This window comes from Mustela erminea, chromosome 1 (genome assembly GCF_009829155.1).
Source record: "Mustela erminea isolate mMusErm1 chromosome 1, mMusErm1.Pri, whole genome shotgun sequence".
Lineage (NCBI taxonomy): Eukaryota > Metazoa > Chordata > Mammalia > Carnivora > Mustelidae > Mustela > Mustela erminea.
In genome coordinates, this window is record NC_045614.1 from 100,217,550 (window position 1) to 100,234,354 (window position 16,805).

The 16,805-nt window shown below is 46.5% G+C and overlaps 1 protein-coding gene across 3 annotated transcripts in view; it reads right to left on the bottom strand.

Moving 5' to 3' along the window:
- Window positions 1–15,344, bottom strand: part of MYLK (myosin light chain kinase) — a 179,420-nt gene extending 164,076 nt beyond the window's left edge. Inside the window, exons 1-2 of one of the 3 annotated variants that reach the window (XM_032335320.1) lie at window positions 15,181–15,344; window positions 10,442–10,609 (exon numbers count right to left, since the gene is read on the bottom strand). In XM_032335320.1, the coding sequence (XP_032191211.1) occupies window positions 10,442–10,606 (165 nt within the window). In that variant the 5' untranslated portion in view covers window positions 10,607–10,609; window positions 15,181–15,344. Of the gene's footprint in view, window positions 1–10,441; window positions 10,610–15,119 lie in introns of those variants that run through there. The other 2 variants (XM_032335309.1, XM_032335301.1) reach the window with 2 other exon arrangements.
- Window positions 15,345–16,805: the final 1,461 nt, after the last annotated feature.

The following is a 16,805-nucleotide window of genomic DNA, read 5'->3' on the forward strand; positions in this document are numbered from 1 at the left end:
GGGTCCATCTCTTTTAGATGGCTTCTCCTCACCTCATACCCGGTAAGATGGGGACATTAGTGTCCTTAGTTTTCTCTTCCTCTCTCTTCCCACCTCTACCTTACCAGTCACCATTCTTTTACTTTGGGTTTTCCAGAGGTTACAGAGTTTGCTTCCTGTTCTGTAACCATGACTAACACTTTTGAGTTTCATCTATGATTTTAAAAACAGGACAATTTTCTGGATAGCCATATTATATTGTATAAATATTTTCTTCAAACTTCTGGTAGCCGTGAGTGAACTGTTCACAATCTGTAACTGAAGAACTCATTTCCAAATGTAGGAAGCTGGTGAGAGTTTGCCATTCCATGGTTATAGTCCTGTCTCCCCAAATAAGGGACCCGAATGCAAGCTCAGGGCACCTGAGTGGGACACACCTACTGGCAGGCTTCACTCAGAATGTCTGGGCAGACAGCACAGCCAACCATTTCACCTGATGGCCAAGTAAAAAGATGTTCTTCTGAAATCCGAATATCCATACCATGAGCTTTAGTTTTCTCCTTATGGATAGTAAGTATACATCCTTTAACCACCCTGACCTCTGTCCTACAGGCCACTCTTCGTCTCCACAAGCTTTTACCTCACAAATGAGGCTCTTGCTTCTGTTGAAGCCTCACCCCTCAGATGCGATGGCAGGCAGGGCTGGGAGAAAATCACTCGTCCATTCGCATCCCCTCCCCTGTTCTCAGTACAGCTCTAAATCAATTCTCTTTGTAACCTTATATGTGCATATCAGTGGCATTCTTGGAGGGAGGAGAAGTCAGCAAGTCTGTTGAGTCTGATGTCCTGAGCCAGAAGTGGCCTCCTGCTAACAATTGTAGTAGCTTCTGCAATGCTTGTCCTGTCATTCTCCATTCTACTGCTTTCCTGGTGAGTACTGCAGAACTCTCTAACACCCCACAGCCCACCACCAGACTCCTTGCCATGCAAATTTCTGAGCTACCTGGAATGGACAGCTAGGGAAACTTTGGGAGCCCTTCAATTTGGCCCAGATACCAAGATGACCATTCTTCAACAAAAATGGAAGACAAAGATACTTTGATCAAGAGATTACATTTTTCTTTGAATTGAATCTTATACCCTAAGTAAATGCTCAAGAATTTAATGTTTTGATGAATGGTTAAAGAAGATGTGGTATATGTACACACACACACACACACACACACACACACACACACAATGGAATAATACTCAGCCACCCAAAAATGAAATCTTGGGATGCCTGGGTGGCTCAGTGGGTTAAAGCCACTGCCTTTGGCTCAGGTCATGATCCCAGGGTCCTGGGATCAAGCCCCGCATCAGGCTCTCTGCTCAGCAGGGAGCCTGCTTCCTCCTCTCTCTCTCTGCCTGCCTCTCTGCCTACTTGTGATCTCTGACTGTCAAATAAATAAATAAAATCTTTTAAATTTTTTTTTTTTATTTTTTTTTATTTTTTTTTTTTAATTTTTTTTTTTTTTTTTTTTTTTAATATTTTGTTTATTTTTCAGAGACAGAGGGAGAGAGCGCGAGCGAGCACAGGCAGACAGAGAGGCAGGCAGAGGCAGAGGGAGAAGCAGGCTCCCTGCCGAGCAAGGAGCCCGATGTGGGACTCGATCCCAGGACCCTGGGATCATGACCTGAGCCGAAGGCAGCTGCTTAACCAACTGAGCCACCCAGGCGTCCCAATAAATAAAATCTTTTAAAAAATGAAATCTTGCCATTTGCAGTGACGTGGATGTGTCATTACAATAGAGTATTTATACTAAGCAAAATAAGTCAGCCAGGAAAACACAAATACCGTATGATTTCACTCATATGTGGAATTTAAGAAACATAACAGAGGATCATAGGGGAAGGGAGGGAAAAATAAAACAAGATGAAATCATAGAGGGAGACAAACCATAAGAGACTCTTAATCACAGGAAACAAACTGAGGGTTGCTGGAGGGGAGGTTGGTGGGGGATGGGGTAACTGGGTGATGGGCATTAAGGAGGGCACGTGATGTGATGAGTACTGGGTATTATATAAGATGAATCACTGACCTCTACCTCTGAAATGAATAATATACTTTATATTAATTAATTGGATTTCAATTAAAAAAGCAAAAGAAAATCAGTCAGCTGTAAAAAAAAAAAGGGACATTGAATATGTCTTTGTAACTAATGCAACAAAAATATCTCTGAAAGATTACACGTTTATTTATGTATTATAAGTGTTTATTTATAAGATGGATTAAATAAATTTGTAAAACTTCTTTTGAATTAAAAGTATTTTTATATTAAAAAAAGAATTTAATGTCTTATTTCTATTGCAAATTGAATGCTACTTTCAATGTATCTTCTGGCTGTGGGTCTCTGGGTTATGGGAACTGAGTTAAATGGAAGAGTAGCCCTGATCATCCTTGTCCAACAGCACTTTCTGTGATGACAGAAATGTTCAATAATCTGTGTGGCCCAACCTGGTAGTTACCAGCTCCATGTGGATAAGGAACACTTAAAATGGGATGGCATGGCTGAAGAACTGAATCTTAAATTTTATTTAATTGTAATTAATCTTAACCTAAACTGAAATAGCTACGGGTGGCTACCAGCCTTCCTACTGGAGAATACAGCTCCTGACCTTGGGTAACTCATTCTCACAGAGAAGCAAAAGACAATCAACAACAACCGATAAAACTGTAATCTGATCAAAGTAAAAATGAGTCATACATGGAAGTATTAAAGGAATCCAGAGCAGGGAAGCACAGAGTGTTACAAAGTTCCTGTTTAGATCTATGACGTAGGGGCACCTAGGTGGCTCAGTGGGTTAAAGCCTCTGCCTTCAGCTCAGGTCATGATCCCAGGGTCCTGGGATAGAGCCCCACATCAGGCTCTCTGCTCAGCGGGGAGCCTGCTTCCCCCTCTCTGTCTGCTTGCCTCTCTGCCTACTTGTGATCTCTGCCTGTCAGATAAATAAATAAAATCTTTAGATCTATGACGTAGATGTATGTGCCAATATGAAAAATAAATGCCAAAAGATGTGAAGCAAAAAGGCCAAGTTGCATACCAGTATACGTACATGGGCCCGTTTGTGTGCATATATATATATATATATATATATATATATATATATATATATATATAAAAGCAAATGCAGATACATGCTTCTGTGTGCATGTGAACATTTCTGGAAGGATACCCCAAGTGTAGACAATGGTCACCTCTGGAGAGCGAAGTATGGGTCAAGGCAAGGAACTTGTTTACGTTGTTTGAATTTTTGTTTTACAAATAGTTTAACATTTAAATCATTTTTTCTCTATAACAAAATTATTTTAGATAATTAACAAATAATATATTTTTAAAAGGCCAAAGTAGACAACTCTTTCCTGTACTTATTACTCACAAATGATCTTATATGATTATTGGAAATATTCCACATCCTATGACCATGGCTCTTCCGTACTCTAATAAAATGCTTTAGAAAGAAAGCATCCTTAAGGATGAGTAGCCTGAAGGAGGCAGAATTGAATTTGGACCCTACGCTGGATGAGGTGGAGAGGAGGAGAAAGGGCATTCTTGATAAAGGCAAGGGGGTCCCTGTTGAAGCCGTGGACGGTGGAGGAAGGGAACGGAGAAGACCTGACCCACAAGAGCATGAGTACTTCCTCAGTTCCCATTTAACCAACAGTAGTATCCCTCCCACACTGACTTCTTCCCAGCTCGCTTCTAACTCGGAAGTGCTCAGCCACTGTGAGAAATTCGAGGGCAGTATCTGCTAACTTCCTAGCCTGAGGAGGGGAAGGCAGGGATGCAGGTGTGTGGGTAAGCAGTGAGGGCTCTGGAAGGGCCAGAGAGAGACTGGATGGTATAAGGGGAGCTAAGACCCTATAAGAAGCATAAGACCAAGTCCCTATGAACTTGACTGGCAAGAGGTCTGGAGCTTTAGACCCTATCAACCTGGTTCTTGGGGGGCACTCAACATGTACTGAGCACACATCAGGCGGCTGGCATCAGGCCACTCCCAGGGCATGATGATGAGTAACAAACAGAGTTCCAGAAACCAGATGAGACATGAGACAGAGATGGCAACTTACAGTGTAAGAAATACAAGATTTGGACCCCAAAGTACTGCCTTTATCACTTACTGACAAAACCTTAACATGATCTGTAATCATTTTGAGCTCCCCAGTTCTTCCTCTATTAAAAAAAAAATGGAGAGAAGGCTACCTTACCATGAGGATGAAATGACTACAGTTATACGTCTGACCCCACAGGACACCAATAAAGGCTACTTCTATCACACTCTGTCCCCATTCCTACCCCCAGCTGGAGAGGAAAGATAAAATACTTTTCTTATTTCCCTTTCTCCTCAAAAGTGAAAGCAGAACGAAGTCCCCGTTTTGTGGGCTGCGGGCTGGGTGAGCGGGGCTAGGGCTGGCTGTGTTAGAGGGAGGAAGGCAAGAGAGCAGGACAGGGCTGGGCAGCTAGAAGCTGATTGCAAAGGCCTCGTAGGCGGCACTGAAGAACTCCCGTGTAAGGCTCGGGGACATGAAGCAGGGAGCAGCCCAGTCAGACCTGCACTACAGGAAGGACAAACTGCAAGGACAGAAGTCAGGAAGCAGGAAACAGGTTTCCAAGCCAGCGCAAACCCTGTCTTAATCTCCTCTAAATTCCTATAGTACAAGCAATTTGTTCAACTATTTCAAGCTTCTAATTATACACTGTCATATCCTACTATTTTACATACACGCATTTCCTCCAGAACTACACCAAGACTCCTGAGGACAGAAAGCACCGAAGTTAGCAGATACTGCCCTCGAATTTCTCACAGTGGCTGAGCACTTCCGAGTTAGAAGCGAGCTGGGAAGAAGTCAGTGTGGGAGGGATACTACTGTTGGTTAAATGGGAACTGAGGAAGTACTCATGCTCTCGTGGGTCAGGTCTTCTCCGTTCCCTTCCTCCACCGTCCACGGCTTCAACAGGGATCCCCTGAGGAGGTGGGCCGGCCCTTCATCGTGAAGCCCACTTCAGTAGGCACCGAGCCCCTCGGTCTGGAGGGAAGCCCCATTTGGGCCGGCCTTCTCAAGAGACACTGAAGTATCAGCTCATTTGACTTATAGCACAGCCAGGGCCTATCACTATGTTTGCTTTTTCTGGTAAGAATGAATTCCAGTGTGGAGGGGAAGAAATCTCCAGTCATGTCAATATATTTCCCCACCATCTTGCTCCTTTCCTATTTCACTCGATGTCCTGAGAAGCAGCCAATGGGTGCTTTAGCCGCCCCTACGGGCAACAGAAGGTGGAACAGTTTCCATCAGCCCCTGGCATTGGTGTGGCCCCAGCTATTACGCAAGGAGGCCCCAGAACCGGGGCCCAGCAATGCTGACCTGTGGTGGCACAGTCTGGCGTACTATTCTTCTCACCCTCATGGTGTCCTGCACTGTGGGGGTCCCCTTATTCATGTGAGCAGACAACAGAACCCCACATCTGAGTTACGTCTACTGTCTTGCTCCCCCAAACAAACAGCTGCCCCCAGACCACCCTGCTCAGGCCTAGCAGGCCTTCTCATGCAAAGAGGCCCACACAGGCGTTGGAGTGGGTTCAGGGCCATTTGGTAGACAATTCTGGGATCCCAGGTGCTCAGAACCTGGGGGATAGTTTGGCTCCAGCAGGCACAACATTTAGGCAGATAGATCCCTGCTGTGGGGTAAAGATACAGCCAGATGAAGGAACAGGGGTTTCTAGAATGTGGGCTCAGTTTGCCTGGGTCTAGAGGTGGTACTGATGAGATACAGATCCAAAGTTTTATGAGTTCTTAAAAATATAATCTCCAGTTGACAGACCCAAGAAAAAATTTTAAAAGGTAGGCAGCTTTGGCTACATCAATAGACCCTGATTGAATAGTGGTTTTCTATAATAACATTATAGAAAATGTCATTAACAGTTACATGATATTAACTCACCTCCTAACCCCATATTGTTGACTTCCTCTCATAGATCCTAGACTCTGTCAGTTCAGGCCAGATGGCCAGAGCCAGGGAGGAATGAATTCTTCTAGAATGCTTTAAGGGCCAGGCCACCTTCAACTCAGAGTAGGGTACTCTCATCACTATTGGTGGATTTGGTAAGGGCCTGAAAGAAGTTTTTTTTTTCTTTTTCTTTTTTTATTGAAATATAACTGACCTATGACATTATGTTAGGTTTGGGTATATAATAAAATGATTCTATTTATGTATATATTGTGAGATGTGAGATGATCACTACATTGAATCTAACAACCATCAAAACACAGTGATAAATTTTTTTCTTGTAATAAGAACTTTTAAGATCTACTCTTAGCAACTTTTAAACATACAACAGCGTATTGTTAACTACAGTCCCCATGTTGTACATGACATCTCCATGACTTATTTATTTTATAACTGGAAGTTTGTACCTTTCTGCCTTTCTCCATTTTGCCCACACCCCACACCTACCTCTGGCAACAACCAATCTGATTCCCTGCATCTATGAGTTTGGTTGTTTCTTTTTCTTTCACTTAGATTCCACATATAAGAGAGATCATACAGGATTTATCTTTCTCTGTCTGATCTGAAAGTTTTTTCATTCATTTCTGTGCTATGTCTTCTTCCTTATTTATTTCCATCGATTAAAGAGACAATAACTCCACAGGCATCTCATTGGGAGTTTATCAGTTAGGAATACGTTTTTGTAAAATTTCCTGTATGAATAACCACAACCAAAGATCCTATCTAAAAAAGTATTTAAGTCCTAGGATTTTTTTGTCTCTTAGTTGCTAGTGATTATGTTCCCTCTACTGCTGTGCCCACAACCCATGCCCACCCCAGCCAATCCTCAATGTTCTGGTTTGCTTCATGGTTTTAATATGGCTGTTGAGCACCAGACATCATACCTGCATTCGAGGCAAGAAGCAGAGGAGGGGTGGAACATGAGAGTACCAGTGATTTTTTCTTTTTTTTTTTTAATCAGAAAAGTAAGAGCATTCCTGGAAACCAGCCAGAATGTGTCACTGAGCCACCTCTAGCTGGAAGGGAAGTCCTACAATGGCTTCTAGAGAACAGGTCAAGGGCAAATGGAAGTGGTAACGGGTTACGTGTTGGCTGTCCAAAGATCTGCCATAAAGTGGAAAAGCCCTGATGGATGGGAGGTACTGAGACTGAACATCTCAGTGTGGAGCTTCTCAGAACAAGACATGAACCACAAGGGTGACCTATGGTCCCACCTTAATGTCTCCCAAGTCTTCTTGATAGAAAGAGGGGCTTTATTGGAGGAAAAGGTTCATTAAGTCCTTACCCTATAAATATAGGTAAAATAAGGAAGTGAGGGCAGGGCAGCAACCATTTTATCTCTTTTAGGAATAAAAACAAAAAGCATAAATTTGAACTCATTTCCGATTACTGGCTTCAGAAGGCAGCAAGGAACAAACCTTTCTAACTTTCTCACATCCTGGTAGCCACTGCATTTCTCTGTAGTGATGGGCAGGTCCTTCTGCCCTGTTCAGAAGAAGGTGGGACACCCCAGGACCCACCACACCAGGCGTTAGCACTTGGGCTGGTGGTGGCAACTTTACAGAAGGGAGTAGACAGAGCCCCTGCGGTCGCCACAAAGAAGAGAGGGCTATGCCCGCTGCAGTGGCCACCAGCCTGGGCCTAAGCAGCCAATCGTTCAAAAGAGATTCTAGGAGCCCAGTTAATGAAGAGCAGAGAGCCTGAGGTGGCTGTGACAGAAAACCAGGGCTGGTTTGGTGCAGAACGAGCATCTGAACAGGACCGCACCTGGAGGGATGGGTCTGCTGCAGGCAGGGTCAAGTGTTGCAGAGGTGAAGGGTACCAAGCACCGGAGGCAGAGAACTGCTGGCTAGAGTCAGTGGGTAACCCTGTTCAAAGCTCAGTCTTTTATAACAGCAACTCCCACTCAAAGCCCTCCAGGTGAACACCACCTTACTCCTCTCTCCTCTGAGGGCATCAGATCAGGAACACTTCCACACAGAGATGTTCAACCGCATCTCTGGTAGCAAAACAACCAGCATCCTCATTCTGGAATCTTCTGAGATGGCTCTTCCCGAATGCAAAACAACCTTCTGCGCCCTTTGCTATGGTGATCACACACACTTGCGGCATGCTCGTTTAAGAGCACTTTCGAGGACAGCCTCTTCCTCTGTATTTTCATTTGTAAGCTCTTGGATGGAGCCAGACACGCCATCTAAGATCTCTCTGGAACTGTCTTCTGCCAGCATGCTGCCCAGGTGTTGTTCTGCATGAATTCAGGCAGGCTGGAAAGGGTAAGGGAGCTCTGCAGGCTGACTTTCAAGGAAGGCATTCATTTCAACATATAATCCACATGCAACATAGAAAGTCAACTTTCATCAATATAAGCAAAATAAAATTCCCAGAGAATGCCATACTTTCAGAACACTGCAGTCAACATTGCGAATGCATTCAGTCCACTGGGTTGTTATTTATGTTATGTGAATTTTACCTCACTCAAAAACTCCAATGTTACTATACTTTTTAACTTTGGGAAGTGGTTTTGCCATTTTCTTCCTCACCTCACTTTCTTTTCACATTCCCAAAGGCCAGAAATACAAAAGCCATGAGTTGTGTCTTCTCAGAGAAGTAAACCCAGGTCCATGGAAGGTGTGAAGCCACTGGGAGGGTGGCCGAGCTACAGAGAGCTCAGTGTGCTGATGCCTGGGCCAACGCTCATTCTACAAGATTCCAGATCAAATAACTCAAGGGCATGGTCCCTTCGTGACCTCCAAAGGCAGCAAAGGAAGCAGAAGCAGCACCATGCTACAGAGGAAGCTAAGTCCTCTATTCCTCCCCATGTCTGCCAGAATTCGAGATGGAGTTCATCTCCCCAAGACAGTAGGGCAGGAGGGAAGGTACTGGAGATGAGATCAGTTTTGCTAAGCCATTTTTCAAGTTCATTTTTTATATTTTATCTTTTAAGTATAAAGTCAGTGTTGTATAACACCTTCACAGAGTGGTCCGGCCACCGTCACCATCTCATTCCAGAACATCTCCATCATCCCCAGGGGGAGCCCTCCAGCCATTAGTGGTCAGGCCCCATGCCTCCTCCCTGGCCCTGCAACCGCAAATCTACGATAGCTTTGCCTGCTCCGGACATCTCATACCCATGGAGGCATTCAGTGTGTGACCTTATGGGCTGGCTTCTCTCCCTCAGCAGTCTTCTCAGTGTGCATCCAAACCACAGCCTGTATCACTAGGCCGCTCCTTCCCATGGTGTAAGCCATTTCTAAGTCCTCAGGAATTTTTCTGCTGCTCGTTTCCTGCCAGCTGCAGGAATGTGGGACCATAGTCAGGGCAATAGAAAGGAGCCCTCATTCTGGCAGGGCCCTAAAAGAGGACAGAGACCCCTCAGCAGCGTTACCAACATTCCCCACCATCTTCTTCTGGGGGAAGGTGTGACAAGGACTGTTACGTCAGCCCCGCTGGCCAACAGCCCTCACTACAGGACCATGTGGAGCATGTACCACAGTGAGGCCCTGCACTCTCCTGATGGCGAGGGCCATCCCACACAAGGCCAAACCGGGTGCTTCAACAAAGGCAAGGCCCAGCGCCATCTTGGATGAGGGGTGTGCTTGAGCCCTTGCTTCTGTACTCGGGCAGGGGCCTGCTCTTCAACTGTAGATTCATAACACCACCTAGCCTCTATAGTGCTTCCTAGGGTAGGTCCCCCATGTATACCCCCGGACAAATAATACTCGCAAATGTCCTTCACGTCCAAGTGCCTCTCCACGTCAAGCTGACGACGTGACTTCCTGGTAACCTGAACAGCAGCTCGCAACAAGCCTCTCCACGTGGGCCTAACCTCAGTATTCTTACAGCTGTTCTTCCATGTCCCTGTCTTCCTCTCCTCCTTTCTAGCATGAGGTAGACAAGGGATCACCAGGCCCAATTTGCAGAAGAAGAAATGGAGGCTGGGTAAGAGCACAAGACTAGTATTCGTTAGCTCGAGTGACTGAATGGACAAGGGGTCCCACCTCCCACTGCACTACTCTGAATATGCCAAGGGGGATACACGAGAGGGCTAGTTGATGATACGCTCCTTGGAGGGTCGAAGTGAAAGAAAAATGACAGTGTGTTCTCAGCTGTCCAGATTGGAGGGCACATATGTCCACCCAAGCTGCCACCAGACCGTGTCATCTTCTACAATTAGACAGCACTTACCCAGAACATGACCTATGTTAACAGCCCTGTTCCACCCCCAAGTTCTCCAACACTGACCAAAGTCACCATAAACCAAACAAGTCAGGGAAACTGATAGATAGTCCCTCTATGTGTAGGTCCGAAGAAAACCAGGCTTCCACAAGATCCAGCCTGCCAGGGAAAGGGGTGCCAAAGCAGGGATGACCCTGCCCCATCTCCTCTCCAGACCTCCCCTCCGGCCATGCCTCTTACCCTCCCTTCGAACTTGGCGGTGGCTCCTTCTCTGATGCAGAGGTTCCGAGGGGGCACAATGAAAGCAGGGGCCTCAGTCAGGGGCATGGAACCGGCTCTCGAGTGATCCACACTGATGGAAGCTTTAGAAACCTGTGTTGAGGCAGCCAGCTTCACATCCCCCATGGTCTGCAAACAGGAAGGAAGACCAGGTCAGACGAGACAAAGTGCCGCCCTCATCCCTGTGCATGGCCAGCATTCCCGGTGCATTTGGGAAGCTCCTCCTTCCCCAAGTTTCCAACAAATCCCTTCTCTGCTAATGAAAGCCAGAGTCTCATAGGGAGGTCAAGGCTGGGAACAGAGGCAGAGATGAGAGAAGCCGGGTGGTCAGATCCCAGACAGTCAGTGGACACCCACAGCCACCACTTGGGAGGCTGGACCACCTCAAGACTGGGGACCACGTCTTACTCACAGTGCAACTGTGGTGTCAGGGGCATGCAATTAGTCTGTTTTGTAACAGGGTACGCCTCTGTCCGACAAACCCAGATTTCTCTTTGGCTGGTAAGGTATTAGCCATGCAAGCAAAATCTTTTCCAAGTGATAAGACTTACAGGTTCACAGCAGTAGATAACAATATAAGCAAAACTTCTGTAGAACTTCCTATTCCCCAGGAACTATTCTAAGCACGTGTAAACAACAGCTCATTTGCTCCTCATATAAACATTAGGAGACAGTTAATCTCATCATCCCCATTTTATGGATCAGTCACAGCAAGATTAAGAAATTTGCTCAAGGTCACGGCATTTAGTAGGGGTCAGAATTGGCACTTGAACCCAGGCAGCCAGCACCAGAGCTCCTATTCCTAACCAGGGGCCCTCCTGCCTCCTGTAAACAGTCAGAGCTGGCCGCTGGCAAAGGGTTGTGAGGGCAGAGGAGCCAGCGAGGGAGCCTGCACATTTACATGTAAAACTGAGGTTTTCTGCAGGTCAAAACATACTATCAACAGCACTGAAAGATGGATGGGATAAAGTGTTTGCAGCAAAAACAAAGGACAAGAATACTTCACAACTAAGAAGGAAACAGCCCCGCAGATAGATGCACAGAGGCCATGACTAGAGCAGTTCACCGAAGACTGACGAATGGCCTCTAAACAAAGGGACAGGGCCGGGACTTCGTGAGAATCCAAGAGTACAAAGTCAGAACAAGCCATTATCTTTTCTAAAAAACTGACCACACTGACATTTAAAAAGATAACATAAAATGTCAGTAAGACTGTGGTAAGGTGGCATGCTTGCCTGGGGGGTGGGTGCATATCAGTTGGTGTGATCTCTTTGGAAAGCAATTTGGCGAAGAGATTCTGGGAAAAAAAATCCATCTCTCCTCCCAGAAATCCTACATTTAGCAATTTTTTTTTTTTTTTAATTTGAGGAAGAGAAAGAGAATGAGCAGGGGGAGCATGGAGGGAGAGGGAGAAGTAAGCTCCCTGCTGAGCAAGGAGACTGATGTGGGACTCGATCCCAGGACCCTGGGATCATGACCTGAGCCGAAGGCAGACACTCAACTGACTGAGCCACCCAGGCGCCCCAGCAATGTATTATTAGGGAAGAAATCAGAGATGCAGCATAAAATTTATATCTAAGGAGCCTAATCACATTATTTATAGCAGAAGAAATAGAAAAATAATCCTAGGAAGTAGAAACAGAAAGAAAGGCCCAGCCAAGTGTCTAACAGTGAGAACTAGTGGAACACAGTGGAGCTATTCAAGTGTATGTTTACAAGGAGAATAATGATAGGAATTGATATAGAAATTTTAAATTCAAAATAAATTTTATTATGGAAAATTTCAAACATACAGAAAAACAGAAAGAATGATAAAACAAGCACCTTAAGTATCCATTGCCCAACTCCAACAATTATCATCTTGCCATATTTCGATCACTGGTGTATGTGTATGTGTTTGTGTATGTTTGCACAATCATTTTAAAGTCATCATGATATTTTTTTTTTTGAAGATTTTATTTATTTATTTGAGAGAGAGACACTGAGAGAGAGCATGAGCGAGGAGAAGGTCAGAGGGAGAAGCAGACTCCCCATGGAGCCAGGAGCCTGATGCGGGACTCGATCTCTGGGATCATGACCTGAGCCGAAGGCAGTCGTCCAACCAACAGAGCCACCCAGGCATCCCCATCATGATATTTTAATGGAAAAAATCAGGATACACTCATTCACTCAATTAAAATAGATTTCTTGAACACTGATCATATGCCAGGCTAGATGTTTGAGATGCAGCGGTGAATAATCATATGTGTGTGGCAAATGTGGTAGCCTGGTAGTAGGGAAGGAATGGGGTTCTCAAATCCTGCAGAACGCCCAGGACCATACCCTCGAGGGAACTCTGCTCCCTTTGGCCTCCTCCAGTGCCACAGAGACACTCAGCACGGGGTGGGCTCAGAGTGAGGGCAGGAAACATGAGGCTCAGACCCTGCCACAGATCCAGCCATGAGCCGCAAGGTACTTCCAGTCTCTTGGCCTCGGTTTCCTTTTCTGTAAAATGGGGGTGATAACCTCAGCCTCAGAAGGCTGCAGGGAGGATCTGAGTGAGAGCCCATACAAAATACACAACACAGCATGAAAGGGGTTCAATCAGTAGTAGCCAATCAACATTGTCATCATTCCATTCCCAAAGAGAAGCTGGTCTCCCCACCCTGCAGGAGGACACAGGCCCTCTTCACCGAGGACAGCAAGGAGCCCAGTTCAGCCCCATCACCTTCAGGGCAAGGGGATCTGAACGGGATTACTGTGACCAGCAGTGAGAAGCAGATGGCCGAACTCCGTGAGGAGGCAGGGAAGGCAGGCCTGAGGCCAACAGCAGCCTCCCTCAGCACCGTCGCGTCTGTTATAGCAGCACAACTGACTGAGGGCAGTCCCCACAGTCCTGCAAGGCATTTCTGACTATGCTCCTCTCACAAATGACAACACTGAAGCTCAGAGATAACACCTGTCCAAGGTCACAGAGCTAAGAAGTAGAAACCAAAACCAAGTCTGACCCCTGTCCTACCCTGCAGGCCTCCTAGAGGCATTTCCTACTGTCCCCAGTCAAGGGAGATAAAACAGGCGGAGGCTTAGGAGTTTGACAGAGGGTGGGGGAGAGGCAATGGGCATCCGCTTCTGCCCTTAGACTTGGGTTTGAAAGACACAAGACTCCTCCCCCTCTGCTTTCTGGGGAGCCGAAAACTAGAAGTAGTGAGATCAGCCTCAGGACCCTCTCTGCATACCACCCCCATCCAAGATCATCTGAGGTCTGTCTAAATCTCCCAAAGGTCCTGGATGCTAGCTAGCATCAAAGGGAAAGTACTTGGTTTCAAGAATACAAAAAACAGAAGTCATCTACCCTCAGGGGAGGTCTGGCTTCACGGGTAGAAAAGGAACAGGCAAGTCAATCCAGCCAGGAGACATCCAGTCCCCCACAAGGTGGTTTCCGGGGTAGTAAGTTAACTATCAGGCAAGCAGGACCAAAGCCCAGGCCCAGGCTGGCCAGAAGACACCAAACAGCTTCGCTCAGCCCATCGCCCCGCCCACTGCCATCAGCAGCATAAACAGAATCCATCCACACTGGGAAGTAATGGTTACTGACATAACTGAGATGTTTGTCAAAAAATAATAATAAATTAGGGGTGCCTGACTGGCTCAGTAAGTGGAGCGTGTGACTCTTAATGCTGGGGTTACGAGTTCAAACCCCCATATTGGGTGTAGAGATTACTAAAAAATAAAATCTGTAAAATAATAATAGTAACAATAAATCAAACCAAACCATCCTTATTCCCTTCTAATCTCTTGTCCAGCCTGATGACCACATTCCAGTCAAGAACACGAGAGGGGCTGGGTATCTTTCGCCGTAATTTCTCTACTGGCAGAGCCGGGCTCAGTGGCTGGAAACACACGCAGCTTGGCGGTTCATTCAATCAATACCAGTTAAATGCAGATCAAAGGACGGAGAATTAAAAGGAGAAAAAAATGGAAGACGGAGGTCCAAGAGAGCTGGAGGCAGCCCCCTACAGACAATGCTCGGGCCAAAGCTCACCTCCAAATAAGGTTTTCGCAAGTAACATAATTTGTTAATCATCCAAAGCAGCCCTAAGTTAACTTGACCTTAATTTGATCAAAAGCATTTTAAATTGTTTCTTGAACCCAGAAAAGAACATTTTCAACTGTGGCCAAAAGACGGTGAACTCTGAGGCAAAAAGACTCAAAAGAAATGTTAAAAATCAGGGATGGCAGAACAAGTTTAGAGAAACCAGTTGTCCTCTTCCCTTCCCAAAGTGCACTCATTTAAAATGATCGTAGTCTTTAAGCACCTGACCCTGCAAGCAAGGCATCCTGGAAATCACCCGCCCTCCCGCTAGGGCTGGGCTCCCAGCAGGCTCTCCACGGGCAGCCAGCCATGAACCCACCTCCCACCTCCCCACAGGCCGAGGAAGCAGCAAACCACCCAGGCGCAAGGGCCCCAGGCAATGACAGCTCTGCTCTCCCACCTTTATCTTCTCTCTGTGCTGCGCTCAGATCCTGACCCATTCCCTGACAGTGCCTACTGCCCGAGTGAGCAGCTCCTTGGCCGCGGGCTGTGCCAGGTGGCCTTGCTGTGACCCACCGGGGCAAGCCGTGGGGCAGAACCATACGCCCAAGAACCGATGTGCCTTACCCTGGCCTCTTCCCCGGGCAGCTCTCCCATGAGTCGGGACACCCGGGCAGCCACGCTTTACCACTGGACTGCAGAGAATCCTGTCCAACGTCCGTCCGTCAGAGGAGGAAGACCACAAAGGAGAGCCAGGGACGCGGTGGAGCCCAGGGCTAGACTGCAAAGTTAAGGGGCGTCTGCCTGACTCTGCTCGCAGATGTTGCAACTTGCCTTCTGCCGGGCAGCCAATTTCACTCAGTCAGGGAGCTCTGTTGTTCTAATCCGCCCAGCTGGGGTGACCTTTGAAACCCCTGGCTGCCAGCTGTAGAGGCTCTCTCCATGGAGTCCCGCTGAGACCAGGAGTGGAAGCTCACAGGTTTTTCCTCATTTGGGGTTGCCGAGGCCAATCTCAGTGCGGAGCAAAGGGAGGACGCTGTCAAGCAGAGAGCTGAACCCCTGGAGGGGCTGGGCACACCCCCAGCTCCACATCTGGCCTGGAACGTCACTCACCCCTTGGCACATCTGGCATGGGATTACCACACAGGGCTCATGGGATATGTGCCTCCTGAGACCCTGCCCTTTTTTCCTTCAGCTAAAGAAGCCCAGCTTATGATCCCTGCAGTGGGAGGGATGAGAACAGAGGATGGGGAACTCCCGCGCCGCAACTGTCTTAAGGAATCTGGGCTACGATCTGAACCAGGCTCCAAGCATTCAGGTTGTGCACAGGACCCAGCAGGGCTCCTTCTGACCCCCGGGGAGCTTCAGGAAGGGTCCTTGGTGCATACCTCTAAAGTATGGTAGCACCGTGACGCCCAGCCCAGTCCTTCTCCTCCGGGGGAGAAAAGGATTTCTGTAGTTCCAAAGGGATCTCTCTTGCTGTGGCAACTCACACCATGGGACAAACTGTACATGTCTGAATCAGGAATGACTTGACTTTAAGCTTTTCCAAGGGGCTCTGCCTGATCCTTGAGAAACTGGTATTCATTCTTCTAAGACCTGGGGGACCCTTTACTCTCTAGCTTAGGAGTTCTCGAATTTCTGGTCGCAGAGCCCCTTTATGCTCCTCTAAACTAGTGAGGATATCAAAGAGTTTTTGTTTATGAGTTATTGCTAACAATATTTACTGTACTCAAAATTAAACCCAATAATTCATTCAAAAACATCAATAATAAGCCATTGTATGTTAACATAAATAACACTTTTAAAAGAAAAAATGTATTTTCCAAAACAAAAAAGAAAGCTTAGTAAGAATTGTACACTTTTGTAAATTCCTTTAATGTCTGGCTAATAGAAGACAGCTAGATTTTCATATCTGCTTCCACATTCAGTCTACTGTGATTATCACTGCATTTGCAGCTGCTGGGAAACTCCACTGGAGAAAGAAAGAGATTGAAAAAGGTGAATATCAACTTATTACAAAGATGATTTGGACCTCTGGGCTCTTAAAAGAGTCTCAGAGACTCCAAGGATCCCCTGGGGACACACTTTGAGAACTGTTGCTTTAACCCATCCCCTCTCATCCCTTCACCATCTGCTCTCATGTCAGTCCTCCTAACAATCTACAACTAGAAAGCGAAAAGTGGTTTTTTTTTTTTTTTAAGATTTTATTTATTTGACAGAGAGAAATCACAAGTAGATGGAGAGGCAGGCAGAGAGAGAGAGAGAAGGAAGCAGGCTCCCTGCTGAGCAGAGAGCCCGATGCAGGACTCG